General features: G+C 50.9%; 2 protein-coding genes across 2 annotated transcripts in view; one reads left to right on the top strand and one right to left on the bottom strand.

Moving 5' to 3' along the window:
* Positions 1–9: 9 nt before the first annotated feature.
* On the top strand, positions 10–13,305 carry tmem71 (transmembrane protein 71). Its single transcript, XM_080010308.1, has 10 exons — positions 10–178; positions 3,042–3,110; positions 3,557–3,599; positions 6,105–6,296; positions 7,371–7,552; positions 8,487–8,678; positions 8,770–8,839; positions 9,046–9,101; positions 9,335–9,393; positions 13,204–13,305. The coding sequence occupies exons 2-10, from the start codon at positions 3,086–3,088 to the stop codon at positions 13,225–13,227; spliced, it is 843 nt and encodes a 280-aa protein (XP_079866434.1). The 5' UTR covers positions 10–178; positions 3,042–3,085; the 3' UTR covers positions 13,228–13,305.
* Positions 13,306–16,399: 3,094 nt separating this feature from the next.
* Positions 16,400–19,398, bottom strand: part of LOC307238557 (uncharacterized protein) — a 38,326-nt gene continuing 35,327 nt past the window's right edge. The window contains exons 2-5 of the mRNA XM_080011594.1: positions 18,857–19,135; positions 18,144–18,207; positions 17,574–17,971; positions 16,400–17,423 (exon numbers count right to left, since the gene is read on the bottom strand). Of these exons, the coding sequence (XP_079867720.1) occupies positions 16,977–17,423; positions 17,574–17,971; positions 18,144–18,207; positions 18,857–19,135 (1,188 nt within the window). The 3' untranslated portion in view covers positions 16,400–16,976. The remainder of the gene's footprint in view (positions 17,424–17,573; positions 17,972–18,143; positions 18,208–18,856; positions 19,136–19,398) is intronic.

The following is a 19,398-nucleotide window of genomic DNA, read 5'->3' on the forward strand; positions in this document are numbered from 1 at the left end:
CTCGTGTCGGGTGCGGGCTTGAAGTTCCGCAGTTGGAGCAGAAAAGTGACGAAATAAAAGTAGAAAACGTCGAAATAAAAGTGTTAAATCCACTTGAAGGCGACGAGCTCAGCGAGCTTTACTCTGGAGGCCGACGGGACGGAGCTGCCCGGGGCCCTTTGTTCGCAGGAATCACTCGGTGAGTAAATGTTTAGAATTGATGAAATGAAAAACTGATAAAAACAGCGATAAAACAACAACAGCGATAAAACAACAACAGCGATAAAACAACAACAGCGATAAAACAACAACAGCGATAAAACAACAACAGCGATAAAACAACAACGGGGGGTGTGTTGAAAGAGCTTTTTTCTTCATGTTTCCATGTTTTATCAGCGCGTTGACGGAACAAACCATCCCAGGCAGCACCCCCGCATCCACGGGCTGCGTGGAATGGTTTGCTCCGTCAGCCTGCTTCCTGCTACGCGTTTCCCTCCAACATCACCACATCCACCCTCCGAGATCACCACATCCACCCTCTGACATCACCACATCCACCCTCCGAGATCACCACATCCACCCTCTGACATCACCACATCCACCCTCCGAGATCACCACATCCACCCTCTGACATCACCACATCCACCCTCCGAGATCACCACATCCACCCTCTGACATCACCACATCCACCCTCCGAGATCACCACATCCACCCTCCGACATCACCACATCCACCCTCCGAGATCACCACATCCACCCTCCGACATCACCACATCCACCCTCCGAGATCACCACATCCACCCTCTGACATCACCACATCCACCCTCCGAGATCACCACATCCACCCTCCGACATCACCACATCCACCCTCCGACATCACCACATCCACCCTCCGACATCACCACATCCACCCTCCGAGATCACCACATCCACCCTCTGACATCACCACATCCACCCTCCGACATCACCACATCCACCCTCCGACATCACCACATCCACCCTCCGACATCACCACATCCACCCTCCGACATCACCACATCCACCCTCCGACATCACCACATCCACCCTCCGACATCACCACATCCACCCTCTGACATCACCACATCCACCCTCCGAGATCACCACATCCACCCTCTGACATCACCACATCCACCCTCCGAGATCACCACATCCACCCTCTGACATCACCACATCCACCCTCCGAGATCACCACATCCACCCTCTGACATCACCACATCCACCCTCCAACATCACCACATCCACCCTCTGACATCACCACATCCACCCTCCGAGATCACCACATCCACCCTCTGACATCACCACATCCACCCTCCGAGATCACCACATCCACCCTCCGACATCACCACATCCACCCTCCGAGATCACCACATCCACCCTCCGACATCACCACATCCACCCTCCGAGATCACCACATCCACCCTCTGACATCACCACATCCACCCTCCGAGATCACCACATCCACCCTCTGACATCACCACATCCACCCTCCGAGATCACCACATCCACCCTCCGACATCACCACATCCACCCTCCGAGATCACCACATCCACCCTCTGACATCACCACATCCACCCTCCGAGATCACCACATCCACCCTCTGACATCACCACATCCACCCTCTGACATCACCACATCCACCCTCCGAGATCACCACATCCACCCTCTGACATCACCACATCCACCCTCCGAGATCACCACATCCACCCTCTGACATCACCACATCCACCCTCCGAGATCACCACATCCACCCTCTGACATCACCACATCCACCCTTCGACATCACCACATCCACCCTCCGAGATCACCACATCCACCCTCCGACATCACCACATCCACACATATTATATATATCCACACATATACCACATATTACATTTCACTGCATATATGTATGGAAGTATGTATATGTATGTGACAAATAAAAATCTTGAATCTTGAATCTTGAATCCACCCTCCGACATCACCACATCCACCCTCCGACATCACCACATCCACCCTTCGAGATCACCACATCCACCCTCCGACATCACCACATCCACCCTCCGACATCACCACATCCACCCTCCGACATCACCACATCCACCCTCCGACATCACCACATCCACCCTCCGACATCACCACATCCACCCTCTGACATCACCACATCCACCCTCCGAGATCACCACATCATTTTTTCAGGAGTGATCTGCTCTGCAGCAGCTGGAAACGGAGTAAATTAAATACATCTCAAATTTTTCTTTGCTTTGTTTGGAGAAAAGCTGGCTCTGAGTGGAGCTGCAGAACTGTGCGTAAGCCACCCCCCCATCCCCGACTAAATCTAGGCATTAAAACTTGTAATAAATGTCATATTAAAAATAAAAAGCATACACATTTGAATGGGATAATAGTGGAATATCTGCAGCCCTGATATATTTATATATTATTTATTTCTCTTTTAAGTTTACGTATTTTTTTATTTCATTTTATTTATTGGGTATTTAAGGTAAAGCCATGAGAATACACTTAAAACTGTAAACTGAGCATTGTTATTACTTATTATTATTATTATTATTATTCGTCAATATAAATCGTAATAATTATCGACATCAAACAATATTAAAAAACATATTGTGACAACATTTTTGGCCTGGTCGTCCAGCGCGAGGATGAATGAGTCGTGTGTGTGTTGTGATTCGCCCTCAGTCGAATAAAACTGAATATCTCAGTATAGTTCCTTTTACTCATAGTGCAATAATATCTTCACTAATACTATTACCTGTAATTACTGATACTTTGGCCTGTACTTTTACCTGGAATTACTGATACTTTTGCCTGTACTTTTACCTGGAATTAATGATACTTTTACCTGTAATTACTGGTACTTTTACCTGTAATTGCCGTTACTTTATCCTGTAATTGCCGATACTTTATCCTGTAATTGCCGATACTTTATCCTGTAATTGCCGATACTTTATCCTGTAATTGCCGATACTTTATCCTGTAATTGCCGATACTTCTACGTCTTCTTGCTCCTCCGACCTGACGTCTTGATGTGTTTTCTAGACAGAGAAGAAGAAGTGCCTCTCTGGAGGACTTCAGGAGGAGACATGTTCTTCTCCAGAGCCGTCACAAGTACGTCAGAACTGTCACCAGACAGACAGACAGACAGACAGACAGACAGACAGGCAGACAGACAGACAGACATGTAGTGTTACCCGAGCAGCTTGATGAAGCACATTTGCCTGAACTCTTTAACTGGACGTTTGAGTGATAGCGATGAAAAGCAGGACGAGACTGAGGAAGGACCTGACGCGGTGCACATCAGACCTTCTGGAAGCTCCTTCACCTCCCGGGTGACACCAGGGGCACAAAGTACACATAGTAATGCTCAATATGTCCACTGATTCTGATAAAGATTGTGGTTGTATTCAGTGAGAGGGAGTTTACAGCAGCTACGTCAGGTCCCAGTTCCCTGTAGTGTCAGCAAACATTATATAATGCGGATCAACGTCTTCTCATACTGGACCTCCACCTGAACACTTTGTCTGACGTCCAACACTTCAACTCTTCTCACTCAGGTTCGCCCATCAAGCAGCGTCCATCTGAGCAGAGCTGTCGGCGGTAAGGTCCTATTTAAATATATGTATATTGTGTGTACATATACTGTATACAGAACTGTGCAAGGGTTTTGGGCACTTGTGGAGAAATTCAGTAAAGTGAGGATGCTTTTAAAAAGAATGCAATGAATGTTTTTTATTTATCAACTAACAACATACAAGGTGCGGTCCGTCAGCCTGCTTCCTGCTACGCGTTTCCCTCCAACATCACCACATCCACCCTCCGAGATCACCACATCCACCCTCTGACATCACCACATCCACCCTCCGAGATCACCACATCCACCCTCTGACATCACCACATCCACCCTCCGAGATCACCACATCCACCCTCTGACATCACCACATCCACCCTCCGAGATCACCACATCCACCCTCCGACATCACCACATCCACCCTCCGAGATCACCACATCCACCCTCCGACATCACCACATCCACCCTCCGAGATCACCACATCCACCCTCTGACATCACCACATCCACCCTCCGAGATCACCACATCCACCCTCCGACATCACCACATCCACCCTCCAACATCACCACATCCACCCTCCGACATCACCACATCCACCCTCCGAGATCACCACATCCACCCTCTGACATCACCACATCCACCCTCCGACATCACCACATCCACCCTCCGACATCACCACATCCACCCTCCGACATCACCACATCCACCCTCCGACATCACCACATCCACCCTCCGACATCACCACATCCACCCTCTGACATCACCACATCCACCCTCCGAGATCACCACATCCACCCTCTGACATCACCACATCCACCCTCCGAGATCACCACATCCACCCTCTGACATCACCACATCCACCCTCCGAGATCACCACATCCACCCTCCAACATCACCACATCCACCCTCTGACATCACCACATCCACCCTCCGAGATCACCACATCCACCCTCTGACATCACCACATCCACCCTCCGAGATCACCACATCCACCCTCCGACATCACCACATCCACCCTCCGAGATCACCACATCCACCCTCCGACATCACCACATCCACCCTCTGACATCACCACATCCACCCTCCGAGATCACCACATCCACCCTCTGACATCACCACATCCACCCTCCGACATCACCACATCCACCCTCCGACATCACCACATCCACCCTCTGACATCACCACATCCACCCTCCGAGATCACCACATCATTTTTTCAGGAGTGATCTGCTCTGCAGCAGCTGGAAACGGAGTAAATTAAATACATCTCAAATTTTTCTTTGCTTTGTTTGGAGAAAAGCTGGCTCTGAGTGGAGCTGCAGAACTGTGCGTAAGCCACCCCCCCATCCCCGACTAAATCTAGGCATTAAAACTTGTAATAAATGTCATATTAAAAATAAAAAGCATACACATTTGAATGGGATAATAGTGGAATATCTGCAGCCCTGATATATTTATATATTATTTATTTCTCTTTTAAGTTTACGTATTTTTTTATTTCATTTTATTTATTGGGTATTTAAGGTAAAGCCATGAGAATACACTTAAAACTGTAAACTGAGCATTGTTATTACTTATTATTATTATTATTATTATTCGTCAATATAAATCGTAATAATTATCGACATCAAACAATATTAAAAAACATATTGTGACAACATTTTTGGCCTGGTCGTCCAGCGCGAGGATGAATGAGTCGTGTGTGTGTTGTGATTCGCCCTCAGTCGAATAAAACTGAATATCTCAGTATAGTTCCTTTTACTCATAGTGCAATAATATCTTCACTAATACTATTACCTGTAATTACTGATACTTTGGCCTGTACTTTTACCTGGAATTACTGATACTTTTGCCTGTACTTTTACCTGGAATTAATGATACTTTTACCTGTAATTACTGGTACTTTTACCTGTAATTGCCGTTACTTTATCCTGTAATTGCCGATACTTTATCCTGTAATTGCCGATACTTTATCCTGTAATTGCCGATACTTTATCCTGTAATTGCCGATACTTTATCCTGTAATTGCCGATACTTCTACGTCTTCTTGCTCCTCCGACCTGACGTCTTGATGTGTTTTCTAGACAGAGAAGAAGAAGAAGGTGCGGTAAACAGAAACAACCTGAATCAAATCAGTATTTGGTGTGAGCAGCCTTTGTTGTGAAGGTCCACTTGGCAGCGGTTGTGGAGGTCCACTTGGCAGGGGTTGTGGAGGTCCTCGGCAGGGAGGTTGTTCCGAGCATCTTGGAGAACTTGTCTCAGTCAGTGTGTCTCTTCATGTGATCCCAGACTGACTGGATGATGCTGAGATCAAGGCTCCGTGGGGGTCTAGACCAGTTAGGGTTCGTGGTCCTTGTGGTCCGGAGCAGTTGCTCAGGACCACAACACCCTGGTCCTAGGTGTGTTTGCGGCGTAGACAGTCAGCGAAATGTGGACAGTCTAGGATGGGGGGGTCTGGGAAGTCTAGGATGGGGGGGTCTGGGATGTCCGATTTCTGAAATGAGTATTTATCAGCACGGTAAACTCCTCCTCAGGCTGGAGCTCTCCCTTCTATCTGCAGACTCCACCTACTCCTCCTTCTCCTCCTGCTCCTGCCGCCGCTCGCCGCGCCTCCTCTCCAATGGGTACTACGTCCTGACGGAGGACAGCGTCTCCTGGGATGAGCAGGGGAATGTCTCCCTCAGCCCGTCCAAGACCAGCGTGTCCTACAAGGAGAACCTCGTTCGGTGAGACCAGCTACTGGGAGCTGCCCAGTACCAGCGGTGTGATGCCGGTGGTACTGGGAGCTGTGGGGGGGGAGTATTCATTGTCATGTGCCTTTTATTCTGAGCAATATTTGTTTGTTTGTTTGTTTGTTTTTGTATTTCCAGATCCACCAAACTGTTATTTCATTGTTGTCTGATCCTCATTTTTTGAGCAGATTGTGATATTTTTGTCAAAGCGTTTGATGCCACGATCATGTTCCCATCCCAGTTTAAGGGGAATTTTAACAAAATTTTTGAAACGTCACAATAAATTAAAATGTGAATTAGTGGAGTTTCCATTCCAGCTGAACTTCTTCTCATGTTGAACGTCAGTGGACATCTCTTCTTGTTTCCACGAGCGTCTCCTCTGAGGTGGAACGTTGTCCTCACGTAACTCTCTGAGCTTTAGGCGCCGATGAGCTCATCCCATAAACCTCCCGCCTTGCCCTTCACGCCGGGCTCGGGCTCTGGGCTCAGGCTCGGTTGCTAAGATACGCTGCTGTTTGTGGAGATAAACGGTGTTTGTCGTGAGAACCGCTCCCAGCTTCCTGGAGCACCTGTCCCTCACAACATGCTCGTCGTGAGGGAGCTCAGGTCTCAGCGATGGGGGAGTCCCGCTGAGGTGTCGTCGCTGGCTGCAGCGCCCCTCGCTGCCATCCTTGGTACTGCAGATCAGGCTTGCGTGGCGTTCAGAATTTCAGAACGCAGCGAGGCCTGAAACCAACTTTGCGAAGCTCAACGTGTGTGCGTCTGTGCATTTCCTGTTTGTTTGGGCCCAAGACGCCTGGCGAGGGAGGAGCATCCTGTTTGACCATCACGGGGTTGTTCCTATGTCCTTCTGTGGAGGTCACTGTTGGCGGCTAAACTGTCCCTGGTTACTGATGGAGCCTTTAATCAGGACTTGAAAACGGGGGTGTGGTTAGTAGTTGGAGGTCAGGTGTAGTTTACCGTCTAACAGGAGTGAAAGGAAACTGTAAATCTGGGCCCCGCCCACTTCACCTCTTCCTCCACCCACTCCTCCGTTCTTCAATCCTGGACATATTTGTGTTTGTGCAGAATCTTCCGGCGGCGGCGGCGTTCCCGGCGCTCCCTGTCCAGCCTGCTGAGTGACGTCAGCGGGTCCTGTCAGTCCTGGCTGGACGAGACCATCTTCAGGGGGGTGTTCGGCGTCGCCCCGACCGAGCCGCCCGCAGAACTGGAAACCGGCGCGAAGGATCTGGGCTGTTCCTTCATCTATGGTCAGTTCTCGACCTTGAAACCTGAGATTTGTACACATTTCGACATCTCTATCACCTTAATTTGCCGTGGCTTTTCCTCATCTCTGTACGAGGATTGTGCTCCTGGTCCTGAAAAGGATGCGGACGCTGCGTGCGCACAATGAACATCCCCCGGAAAGGAGTTTCCTTTCGTAATAGCAGTGAATTCCTTCTCGTTATTCCAGATATCCTCCGCAGTATTACATTACATTTCGTTACATTTCGTCATTGATCAGACGCTTTTATCCAAAGCGACTTACAATTATCCAAACACCGACGGACGCAGCCATCAGGAGCAATGAGGGGTTAAGTGTCTTGCTCAAGGACACTACAGCATGCTAGCAGGAGGAGCCTGGGATCCAACCAGCAACCTTTAGATGACTAGACCACCAGCTCTACCTCCTGAGCTACCGTCCCCTCAGGACCAGGAGCACAATCCTCGTATGCCTTCAACCTTGATCTGTTCCTACGAGCAGTTGCACAGAAAAGTTGACGAGTCCATTTTCGGACCTTGGCACCACAAGTCGGCTGCCGCTCGCTTCCATTCACGAAGCCGTTTACGCCGTGGAAAACACATGAAATGCTGTATAAAACCAGTCCTGACCAGAGGTGGCAGCACTGAGCGTGCAGTCAGTCTGAATTTGGTGTTTGGGAAGCAATGCTTATGGAGTGGGAATGTTCTCAAAGTTAGTTTTTAAACTTTTTTTGTATATATCTTATTTATATTTCTTATATGTAGTTATGTATGCATTGAACTGCATTTCCAAATTGCTGTAATTGAGGTTGTAATTGAAGCCTATTTGCCGATAGTGTGAAGCAGGTCCATGCCCTTTTGCCCAAAATTTCGATTATTGAAAATATTTATTCAGTGTATTTTCAGACGTATAATGTTTAATTGAAGTCTGATTGATTCCAGACCACACCGAGGCCGCCTCCCCTCCGGACAAAGAGGCCCCGCCCCCTCAGACCATCATCCAGGAAGTGAGCTTCATAGAGACCTGCCACTCACAGGAGCAGTTCAGCCAATCACTGGGCGGTCTGGCCGAGGTCCAGCCCCCTTCAGCCTTTCACAATAAAAGTTCCTGCTCTCAACCAACGGAGAACTCAGGTGAGATCCAAAAGACATGTCCGCCTGTGCTTCTGTCTGTATCGGTTAGTCCGTCTGTCTGTATCTACCTGTCTTTCTGATTGTGTTTCAGGTTCAACCTCCATGACGACCCTTTTCACCTTCATCTTGGCCATCTTTCTCTTCTCCTCCATCTACTGCAGGTCTGTCTGGCTCCATTCTGGATGCATTCTGGTTTATTCTGGTTTATTCTGGATGTATTCTGGGTGTAAAATTAAGTACCACAGTGGTCTGTTTGAAAAAGTGTATGGATTACATATCCAAATGGCTTCTGAATGTGGTCCAAAATATGTACAAATACCATGAAGTATTTTGCTAAATCCCAGGCTTGTACTTCTTTCCTCTGCAGCTGCGCGGTGTCAGGGTTGGTGGTCGCTGCCGCTGCCTTCATCATCATCTTTATGTGTAAGTATGTTTACAACTACCGCTGCAACTGTATTCATAATTATTAATAATTATTCTGAACTATAAACAACTATCACCTTTCTAAGACGCTTTAGTTCACATGGTGAGAACAATAAATACACTTTAAATGGGACGCTGGTTTCGAAGGATTTTGGCGAAACAGGCAACCCACACAGGTTCAACAGCCAATGAGATGAATGGTGCTCCCCTCTCCCTCTCTCTCTCTCTTCTAGTTGTAACCAGGCCTGGTTCTTCTGGTTCTTTGTGGCTATGGCGCAGAGCTAAGACAGAGGTGAGTCCACAGCTCCATCACCTCTGTTTTAAAGGTGGAGCTGAGCAGCACAGGAGGTGCCACCATCACTGGTGTCATATTCAAACCTACGTGGAGGTGGAGGGCGAGGCCGCCAAGTTGGAACGGGCGTGGCCGACCTGTAAACAAACACAAGTAAACAGGAAGCTGCAAAAAAAAACAAAAACATAACATTGACATTTCCCCCAAGCATTTCAGTGAGGTTTTTGAATTCCAGGCCTTATGAAGGACCTGGAGCAGGGTTTTAACACTTCCTGTGGCCACACCCTTTAGCCCTTCATTCCAACCCAGAGTCCATCTGAATGCAAAGTGGCAATAGTGGCTCCGCCCCTTGAGGTCGCCTGCGCCGACGCTCCGGTCGACTTCGCACATTTTAGTATTTTTTTAGTTTTTTTATCATCATTTCCACCAAAAAAGCATCGGCAGTTACCTCTTACGGCCGCGATGCACTCGAGGATATAAAAACTTCCCTGAAAGAACAACTTGGGGACTTTTTATCTGTGGAACTAGAGTGGCCAAGAGAGATTTTACACCCCAATACTCTAAACAACAACAACAACAAAGGAGTGACTGTTCCACGGGTGGGCCCACGGAGGAAGCACCGTGGTAAACCAGGCGGCATTCGGGTCAGAATGAGGACGCAACCTCACCGTCCACCTCTGCCAAGCTTCCTTCTTACAACGTTCAGTCTCTGGAGAACAAGCTGGATGAACTTTGAGCGAGGATTAAATTCCAACGGGACACGAGGAACTGTTGCGTCCTCTGTCTGACGGAGACACCAAAGGTGGAGGCGTCTGCCTCATGATAAACAGCCGCTGGTGTAACCCCAACAACACCAAGACTCTCCCGCTCCTGCTCGCCGAACCTGGAACAGCTGAGCATCTCATGCCGTCCATTTTATCTCCCCCGGGAATTCAGCACGGTCATCATCACAGCAGTTTATATTCCACCGCAAGCAGATACCAACACAGCACTGTCGGACCTGTATGATGTGTTGTGCAGACTTCAAAACAAACATCCCGACGCAGCTGTGGTGGTGACTGGGGACTTTAACAGGGCCAACCTTAAAAAAGCTGCCTAATTTCCACCAACACATCACGTGTGCCACCAAGGGAGATAGAACTTTGGACCATTGCTACACACCGTACAAGAACGGATACAAGACGGTCTCGCTCCCTGCTTTCAGGAAATCTGACCACGCCACAATTTCGCTGGTTCCCGTTTACAGGCCTCTGATCGCGCAAGAATTGGTGTTGACGAGGGAGGTGACGCGGTGGACGGACCAATCAGAGCCTGCGCTTCAGGACGCACTCACTGACGTAGACTGGGACATGTTCCAATCAAGTTCCATTGACGTCAGCGAGTTTACGGAAATGGCTGTGAGTTTTGTAGTAACGTTAAGCGGACAGCATCGTTCCCACGGCGAAAGTTCGGATATTTCCAAACCAGAAGCCGCGGGTCGATAAATCCATCCGCTGCTTTTTGAATGCTTGCACGGCCTCTTACAACGAAGGTCTTGTATCCGGAAATATAGACAATTACAAAGCACCATCGTACAATCTGCGGAGGGCGGTGAAGGACGCTAAACGGACGCACAGAGACACAGTGGAGCTAGAGATGGAGCAACAGGACACCAGACGCTTGTGGCAGGGGCTGCGGACTATTACTAAGTACAAGAGCAGCTCCTCCCCAGCCACGAGAGTGGACACCTTCCTAGCCAATGAACTGAACTTGTTTTTTGCCCAGTTTGAGTCCGGCGACAACACCGCTAGCTTGCCTGCTAACTGGAGTAACAACGCTGGGGATGAGCGTGCACTCTGTGTCTGAGCATGACGTCAGGAGGGTTCTGGTGCGGGTGAACACCAGGAAAGCTGCGGGCCCAAACGGCATATCTGGGTGAGTACTGAAGACCTGTGCTAACCAGCTAGCCCCGGTGCTCACTACGATATTCAACGTCTCCCTTGCCGAGTCGGTGGTCCCGTCCTGCTTCAAGAGGTCCACCGTCGTTCCTGTCCCGAAGATCGCCTCCACAGCCTGCCTGAATGACGACCGTCTGGTGGCCCTCACCTCGGTGGTCATGAAGTGCTTCCAGAGGCTGATTAAGGATTACATCTGCACCTCCCTCCCCTGCACCTTGGACCCGTTGCAATTTGCGTACCAGCAGAACATTTTCCCAGGTACTGCACACCACGCTCACAAACCTGGATGGCCGGAAGGGGGCCTATGTGAGATTGCTGTTCATTGATTATAGTTCAGCTTTCAATACCATAGTCCCTCCAGACTGGCTGTCAAGCTGAAGGAGCTTGGACTGAACACTCCACTGTGTGCCTGGATCTTGGACTTCCTCTCAGCCAGGTCCCAGGTGGTTAGGGTGGGGTTAGGGTGGGGAGGCACATGTCCAGCTCCCTCACCCTGACCACAGGATCCCCCCAGGGCTGCGTCCTCAGCCCCTACTGTGCTCCCTGTACACACATGACTGTGTGGCCAGGTCCAGCTCCAACACCATCATCAAGTTTGCCGACGACACCGTGGTGGTGGTGGCCTGATCACCAACGACGATGAGAAGGTCTACCGCGAGGAGGTGGCTGACCTGTCACTCTGGTGCCAGGACAACAGCCTCCACCTGAACGTCAGCAAAACTAAGGAGCTGATTGAGGACTTTAGGAGAGGATACAAGCGAGGACGCCAACACGGTGGTGATTAATGGGACTTCTGTCGACAGGGTGAGCAGCTTCAAGTAGCTGGGAGTCCACATCACAGAGGACTTAACATGGACTTTACAGACACTCTGGTGAGGAAGGCGAGGCAGCATCTTTACCACCTCAGCTGAAGATATTCAGGGTCTCGGTGAGGATCCTCAAGTTCTTCTCCTGTGGAGCGGTGGAGAGCATCCTGACAGGCACCATCACTGCCTGCTTTGTACTGTACTGCTCAGGACAGGAGGGCCCTGCAGAGGGTGGTGCCTTCAGCCCAACGTACCACTGGAACCACCCTCCCCTCCCTGCAGGACTTATACACCAGGAGGTGTAGTAGCAGAGCTGCAGCATCATGAAGGATCCTCACCACCCCAACAACGGACTGTTCCAGCTGCTGTGGTGGAGCAAGAGCCTCCACAGCCACACAGCGAGAACAGAGACTGAGACGGAGTTTCTACATCAAGACATAAGAACTGTCAACGCTGACCTCACCAGGGGCCCCACTGCCTTACTGTACTGTATGTAGCATACTGTACTACATACTGTACTACATACTGTACTGCATACTGTATCACTGTACTGTATGATGCATAGTGTACTGCATACTGTATCACTGTTCTGGGTTACTGCATACTGTAATCTATTGCCGTTTTGTTCGGTGTTACTGTCTTGCAGTGTAGTACTGTTGTATACTCTAATAAGTAGAAATGAGGCAGCTACTGTATGGTGTTCAGTGTAGACATGCGTTGCATTGACATTTCACTGCATATATGTATGAAAGTATGTATATGTATGAAAGTGTGTACAGTATGTATGTGATAAATAAATAAATAAAATAAACCTCTTGAAGTGATAAGGAAGCAGCCTGAACACTGATGATGTCATGGTTCTGTAGACATTGCACTGTGACATCATCACCGTGCAGGATGTTATATTCATGAATATAACATGTATATCATGTTTAAGTTTCCTTAGAATGACGTGTTGTTCGCTACATGGGCGCGGCTCTGCTTCAGAGGCCGCCATGTTGGGGGGGGGGCAAACAAGGAACTTCCTGTTCAGCTTCATGACCATGAAACATTTTTTACCTTCACAGGACATCAGCTCCAGGAACGAGTGACATCAGCTCCAGGAACGAGTGACATCAGCTCCAGGAACGAGTGACACCATCAGCAAGAAGAAGAACACACACACACACACACACTCCTGTATGTTTTTACACTTTGTATCTCTGTTGAACACTTGTCGGGTTGCCAGTCGGGGGTTGCCAGTTTAAAAACATCAGTGTTTTGGGTCCTAAGGAGCTCGGTGCTTCTCCTGCACCAGGTCACAGTGAAATGTCCAAACAGAAGCAGCTGAGGAGCACGTTGGATGTGTTGTGGCTCCTGGACCCCTTCCCAAAATGGAGGCGCCCCCTGCACACTAGTAGTGCAGGGGGCGCCGGGCGGGCGTGGCTTCAACGATCAATCACAGGGAAATCGACTTAAAGGGCGTTTTGTTGTGATTGTGTCCGTTTTCTAGGCTTTTATAACCCGTCCACACGGTGCAGGAAGCAGCTGAAAACCAACCGACGAAATGCTTTTAAATGACCACGCCTCCTCTCGTCACGCCCGTGATGAGCGGTTCGATACCTTTTGGGCGTGGGTTCTTGACGAGCCACTCAGTAAAAGGACTCGGTCCCCTCTGTTTGATTCAGCGCTGTTCTTTCCTTTCGTGACTCCGGATTCAAACAGATGAATTGAGATCATAGTGACAGAGTCATTTCTCTGCTCGCGACGAACGAGTCGTTGGCGGGTCACCAGGTGTCGGGTATCAGGTCGCCAGGCGTTGGGTGTCGGGTTGCAGGTCGCCAGGTGTCGGGTATCAGGTCGCCAGGCGTTTGGTGTCGGGTTGCAGGTCGCCAGGTGTCGGGTTGCCAGGTGTCGGGTATCAGGTCGCCAGGCCTTGGGTGTCGGGTCGCAGGTCGCCAGGTGTCGGGTCGCCAGGTGTCGGGTATCAGGTCGCCAGGCGTTTGGTGTCGGGTTGCAGGTCGCCAGGTGTCGGGTATCAGGTCGCCAGGCGTTTGGTGTCGGGTTGCAGGTCGCCAGGTGTCGGGTATCAGGTCGCCAGGCGTTTGGTGTCGGGTTGCAGGTCGCCAGGTGTCGGGTATCAGGTCGCCAGGCGTTGGGTGTCGGGTTGCAGGTCGCCAGGTGTCGGGTCGCCAGGTGTCGGGTATCAGGTCGCCAGGCGTTGGGTGTCGGGTTGCAGGTCGCCAGGTGTCGGGTATCAGGTCGCCAGGCGTTGGGTGTCGGGTCGCAGGTCGCCAGGTGTCGGGTATCAGGTCGCCAGGCGTTGGGTGTCGGGTTGCAGGTCGCCAGGTGTCGGGTATCAGGTCGCCAGGCGTTGGGTGTCGGGTCGCAGGTCGCCAGGTGTCGGGTCGCCAGGTGTCGGGTATCAGGTCGCCAGGCGTTGGGTGTCGGGTTGCAGGTCGCCAGGTGTCGGGTCGCCAGGTGTCGGGTATCAGGTCGCCAGGCGTTGGGTGTCGGGTTGCAGGTCGCCAGGTGTCGGGTATCAGGTCGCCAGGCGTTGGGTGTCGGGTCGCAGGTCGCCAGGTGTCGGGTCGCCAGGTGTCGGGTATCAGGTCGCCAGGCGTTGGGTGTCGGGTTGCAGGTCGCCAGGTGTCGGGTATCAGGTCGCCAGGCGTTGGGTGTCGGGTTGCCAGGCGTCGGGTTGCGGTGTCGCCAGGTGTTGGGTCACGGTCGCCAGGCGTCCCGTCGTCGGGTCGCAAGTCGCCAGGTGTCGGGTCGCAGGTTCTGGTCCCACCTCCCTCGCCCTGACTCCCACATCTGGACTTTCTGCCTTCGCGAACCAAACCTTACGACTACAAAGTGAAGCGTCTCCACGGCGCTGCTCCGTGGCTCTGTGTTAGCCGTTAGCATCTCTCTGCTACGAGTTGAGCCCCAAACCTCCTCCACCTGCTGCTCGGCACTTCTCCATCTTTCATGACGTTTATATCAGACTCCAGACGTGTCCTGTAGGTGGTGCTGACGCAGCGCTGAGGTTCTTGATCCGATCACGAAGACGTGTTTTTCAACTGGGAACCAGTCACAGCGTCAAGTGTTTTTCTGTTGATCTGCTCAAAAAGCCAAATTTAGTAAAACAAACACAAAAAAGCTCATTTTGTCAACATATAAAGTTGTTGGAGGACGAAGTCAGATCCAGACGTTCTGTTGTCGTAGGATTTGTATGTAATTATGACTTTGTGTTGATGTGAAAACAGAATCTGCTGTGAAGGATAAAAGGAAAATATACATTTAAGATGTAAAATAAGTATTAAAGTCCATTTCATCATTATTATATTATTATTGTTATTATATCTTATATTTTTAATGTGTGTTCATGGCTCTGATATCCATGTACAAGTTGTTCAATGCTCTTTTTTTTAATGTGTATTTATAAAAAACTCAGCTTGTCTGTGACCCACAGGGGGGCCACCACCCACACTTTGAATACCACAGGTGGTGGTAGTTGAGCACCACCTGCTGTTTGTTACAAAACATGTGGAGGATGGAGGTGGATGGAGTGTTTTGTAGCTGTTCTTAAGAACAACAAACGTTCCAAATGCTCGACGTCAAAACAAGAACCACGCCCACCGCTGCCTGGAATGACCACGCCCACCGCTGCCTGGAACCACTATTTACTTTATTACATCATAACTAATAAGCTGTTGCTTTGTGACGTGAACTGAAATGTACATTACAACATTACAACTGCATTGAAATGTAACGCACTTCCTGTTTATTTCTGTTTATCTCTGTTTTCATGTTTGAAATATTATTTAGAGTTGAAGCAGCACAGTGACGCCACCTCCCTGCGTGGAGCTGACGTAGTTTAAATATTATAATTAAATATTAACCACCTCTTCGCTCTTAGTGGATCTGTACTTTTAGATGATGTGTTTTTTTAGAGATCAATAAATATTTTCTCATTTCATTCCTGTCGAGTTTACTGATCACAACCAGAGACGTTGCTTGAACAAGTTCACATGGAGCATCGCCTGCTGTGGCGGACACCGCCACCAACCGCCACCAACACTGGAAACATTGTACAGAAAAGCACCTGTAGAACGATGGTTCTTATCCAGTATCTGCTGAATAAATATCACATTTAAAAATTATTACAAAATAATCTCATGGATTACCACTTTAATGTCAATGTTAATATTCAGCCTCCATTAAATGAATTCTCTGCTTGTTCAGTGTGAATCACAAGACGCTTTTCAAAACTCATCATCATCATCATTGTGGGATTTATTTGAACGACATCAATAATATTTACACCATAATCATTATACAATAATTACAACAAAAGTGAAACCGGAGCAGCTGGAGACGACTGATTAGACGGAAGAAGAAGAAGCAGAAGCAGCAGCAGCAGCAGCCGCTGTGGTGATGGAGCAGTTTATTACCAGAAGGTATGAAACGTGTAACGTTCATTTCTTCATTTCACCTCAATCTGTCGCCGTGACATCGAAGGAATTTCATCATAAAACAGGAGTCGCACGAGTGGGTGACGCTCAGTATCACAGGAAGGAGGAAGCCTCCGTCGCAGCCTCCGCCCTCTGCACCTCCCGCTGCAGATCAACACCCACGTGGTGACGGAGTCAGATCCTGACGTGTCGAGAAAACCCCATCTTACACTTTTCCCACGAACGCAGCAGCACTTCCTGCTTTGGGGGGCGTGTCCTCTCAGACGGATAAAAAAATAAAAACATCTTGAATTTGATAGAAATGATTTTGTTTCGGTCTTTAGCGGCGTGTCCATCGAGCGTCGTCACGGCGACGTCAACGGGACTTCCCCGCCGGACCCCGAGCGGCTTCCCTGTCGACGTCACTGTTGCGCGTAGAGGTGTTGGTTATGGGACGGGGGGAGGCCCTGGCCGCCCTGGTGCAGCGCGGCGTGCCTCCTCAGGTGGCTGGCCGAGATGAAGGTCTTGCCGCAGCGCGCGCAGCGGAACTGCTTGCAGCCCAGGTGCACGCTCATGTGCACCTTGAGGGAGCCCGACTGAGCGAAGCGCTTCCCGCACTGGACGCAGCCGTAGCGCTTCTCCCCGGTGTGGACGCTCTGGTGCCGCTTCAGGTTGCTGGAGTCGGAGAAGCGCTTGCTGCACAGCGCGCAGCCGAACGGCTTCTCGCCCGTGTGCACGCGCATGTGCGTCTTCAGGTTCTTCAGGCACGCCAGGCGCTTGCCGCAGAAGCCGCAGGAGAAGGTGCGGCCCCCGGGGGCCTCCGAGGGGGCGGGGCCTCCGGAGAAGGAGTCCGGGGAGAGCCAGTCGTCCTGGAGGATGAGCGACCGTGCGGTTAGTCCGCCGTCCGGGGTCACAACGGTAAAACACGGCGCCGGAACCGGGATCCGGACGTGATGGTGTCACATCAGTGTATTAACACCGAACGGTTTGAATAGTAACTCTGCTTTTTGCTGACTCACCTCTAGCGCCGCCTGCAGCGGGAAGGTGTTTACCGCGGCCGCCGCCTCCTCCCCGGACGCCGCGTTGAGTTTGTCTCCGCCGGGCGCCGCCCTCCGCCGGCCGTCCTCGCCGTCGCCGCCGAACAGGAAGCCGGCGCCCCCCGCCTCCGAGGGGGCCGGCGCGCCGACCCGGGCGTAGGAGCAGCCCGGCTCCTCCGGGGGGCGGCTCTGGGAGGCGGGGGGCGCGTGCCGGAGCCGCAGGCGGTCGAAGGCGTCGGGCTCCGCCGGTTTGGGGGGCGAGAGGGGGCGGGGCTCCCCGCCCGACCAGGAACACGACGCGCCGCTGGGCGACGGGGAGGCTTCGCTTTTGGCGACCGGGGGCGGAGCCTCGGCCGCGGCGCCAGGCGGCGACGGAGCGGCTGCGGTGACACGAAGGAAACCAAACATGAAACGTTTCGTCCTTCAGGACATTTTAACATCTGCTTCAAACGACTTTTCTCTCTCAACGCGGCGTAGAAACCAGGAGGAGCCCAAAGAGGGCGTGGCTGTGTTTCCAGGCTTAAAGGAGCCTCGTGCCGCTGGGCCACTCACCGTCCTGCTCCGTGGACCTCCAGTCTTCCTCATCTTCCTCTTCCTCTACCTTGATGGCGACCGCCTGGGATCCCAGCGCAGAGTGTCGGGAAACAGGATCCATCACCATGGTAACAAGACCAAAACAAAGCGGTGCATGATTAACAAGACATTGTCAGATGGATTTCAGCAAAACTGCCTCAAATAAACACGTGAAGAGGCGGGGGCGGGGCCTACGACCACAGATAAGAAGGAGCCACGTTGTCTGTGTTTTTAGTGTAGATGTATTTCATTTACTCCGTTTCCTACTGGGCCGACGCCCTCACAGCTCCCGCTCTCCGGAGCAGGAAGTGATGCGTTCAAGGCGATTCCCCTGTCGGCGACCAAGTGCTTTCAGGGCGGATACCGGTTCTCTCTTTCACCAAACATGTGTTGTCATGGCAACCAGGCGGATTTGATTCAAATTCATAATAACATATCAAATATATTTATTAAAGAGGTTTAGACATGAACTCCAGTGACGACCTGGAACCCTCTGCAGCTCAGGTGCTAACGGCCCCGCTCACTCTTTGAGGAACTACGGTGCTATGTTTATTGTGATGTACTACAGTACTAATACAGTACTACAGTACTACAGTCATACAGTATTTGTAAACAGTATGCCACGCCCTCACGTTCAGGGTTTTCTAATTCTACAAACATTCTACCAACAGCTGTAACCAGCAGACAGCTACCTTTCTGTGTCCAGCATCACCAGCATCACCGGAGGGGTCCGGGGCCCCGAGCTGCTCCCTGGAGGGGTCCGGGGCCCCGAGCTGCTCCCTGGAGGGGTCCGGGGCCCCGAGCCGCTCTTTGGAGGGGTCCGGGGCCCCGAGCCGCTCCCTGGAGGGGTCCGGGGCCCCGAGCCGCTCCCTGGAGGGGTCCGGGGCCCCGAGCCGGGCTCTGGGGCCTCTGGAAGGTTCCAGGGCCCCTCGTCGGGGTCCGACTTGAACTGTCACTCTCTGGAACTGCAGCTCACCTGAAACACATTGAAGACATGAGCGACTTGTGATAAAAACCATCCCTCCACCCATCCCTCCACCCTGTCCGTCTCAACCTGACCAACATGGCTTCGACCCTTTCTCAAATGTGTTCTTCTCTGTTCTTGTGTACTTGTGTGTACTTGTGTTCTTGTGTGTACTTGTGAAACGTCATCAGTAGCAGCCCAAGTACTGTTCCAATTCAAAGTACGCATCAAGCCAAGTCCAGTCCAAATGCCAGGATGTGGACTTGCTCC

The sequence above is a fragment of the Zeus faber genome, assembly GCF_960531495.2.
Source record: "Zeus faber genome assembly, chromosome: 12".
NCBI classification, from domain to species: Eukaryota; Metazoa; Chordata; class Actinopteri; order Zeiformes; family Zeidae; genus Zeus; species Zeus faber.

What these genes read in the sequence shown, in the direction of transcription:
- tmem71 (XM_080010308.1), top strand. Translation starts at nt 3,086, where the DNA reads ATGTTCTTCTCCAGAGCCGTCACAA. An exon ending in TCTGAGCAGAGCTGTCGGCG is followed by an intron (nt 3,600 to 6,104) that starts GTAAGGTCCTAT and finishes ACTCCTCCTCAG; the next exon opens with GCTGGAGCTCTCCCTTCTAT. An exon ending in GGCGCAGAGCTAAGACAGAG is followed by an intron (nt 9,394 to 13,203) that starts GTGAGTCCACAG and finishes TTACCTTCACAG; the next exon opens with GACATCAGCTCCAGGAACGA.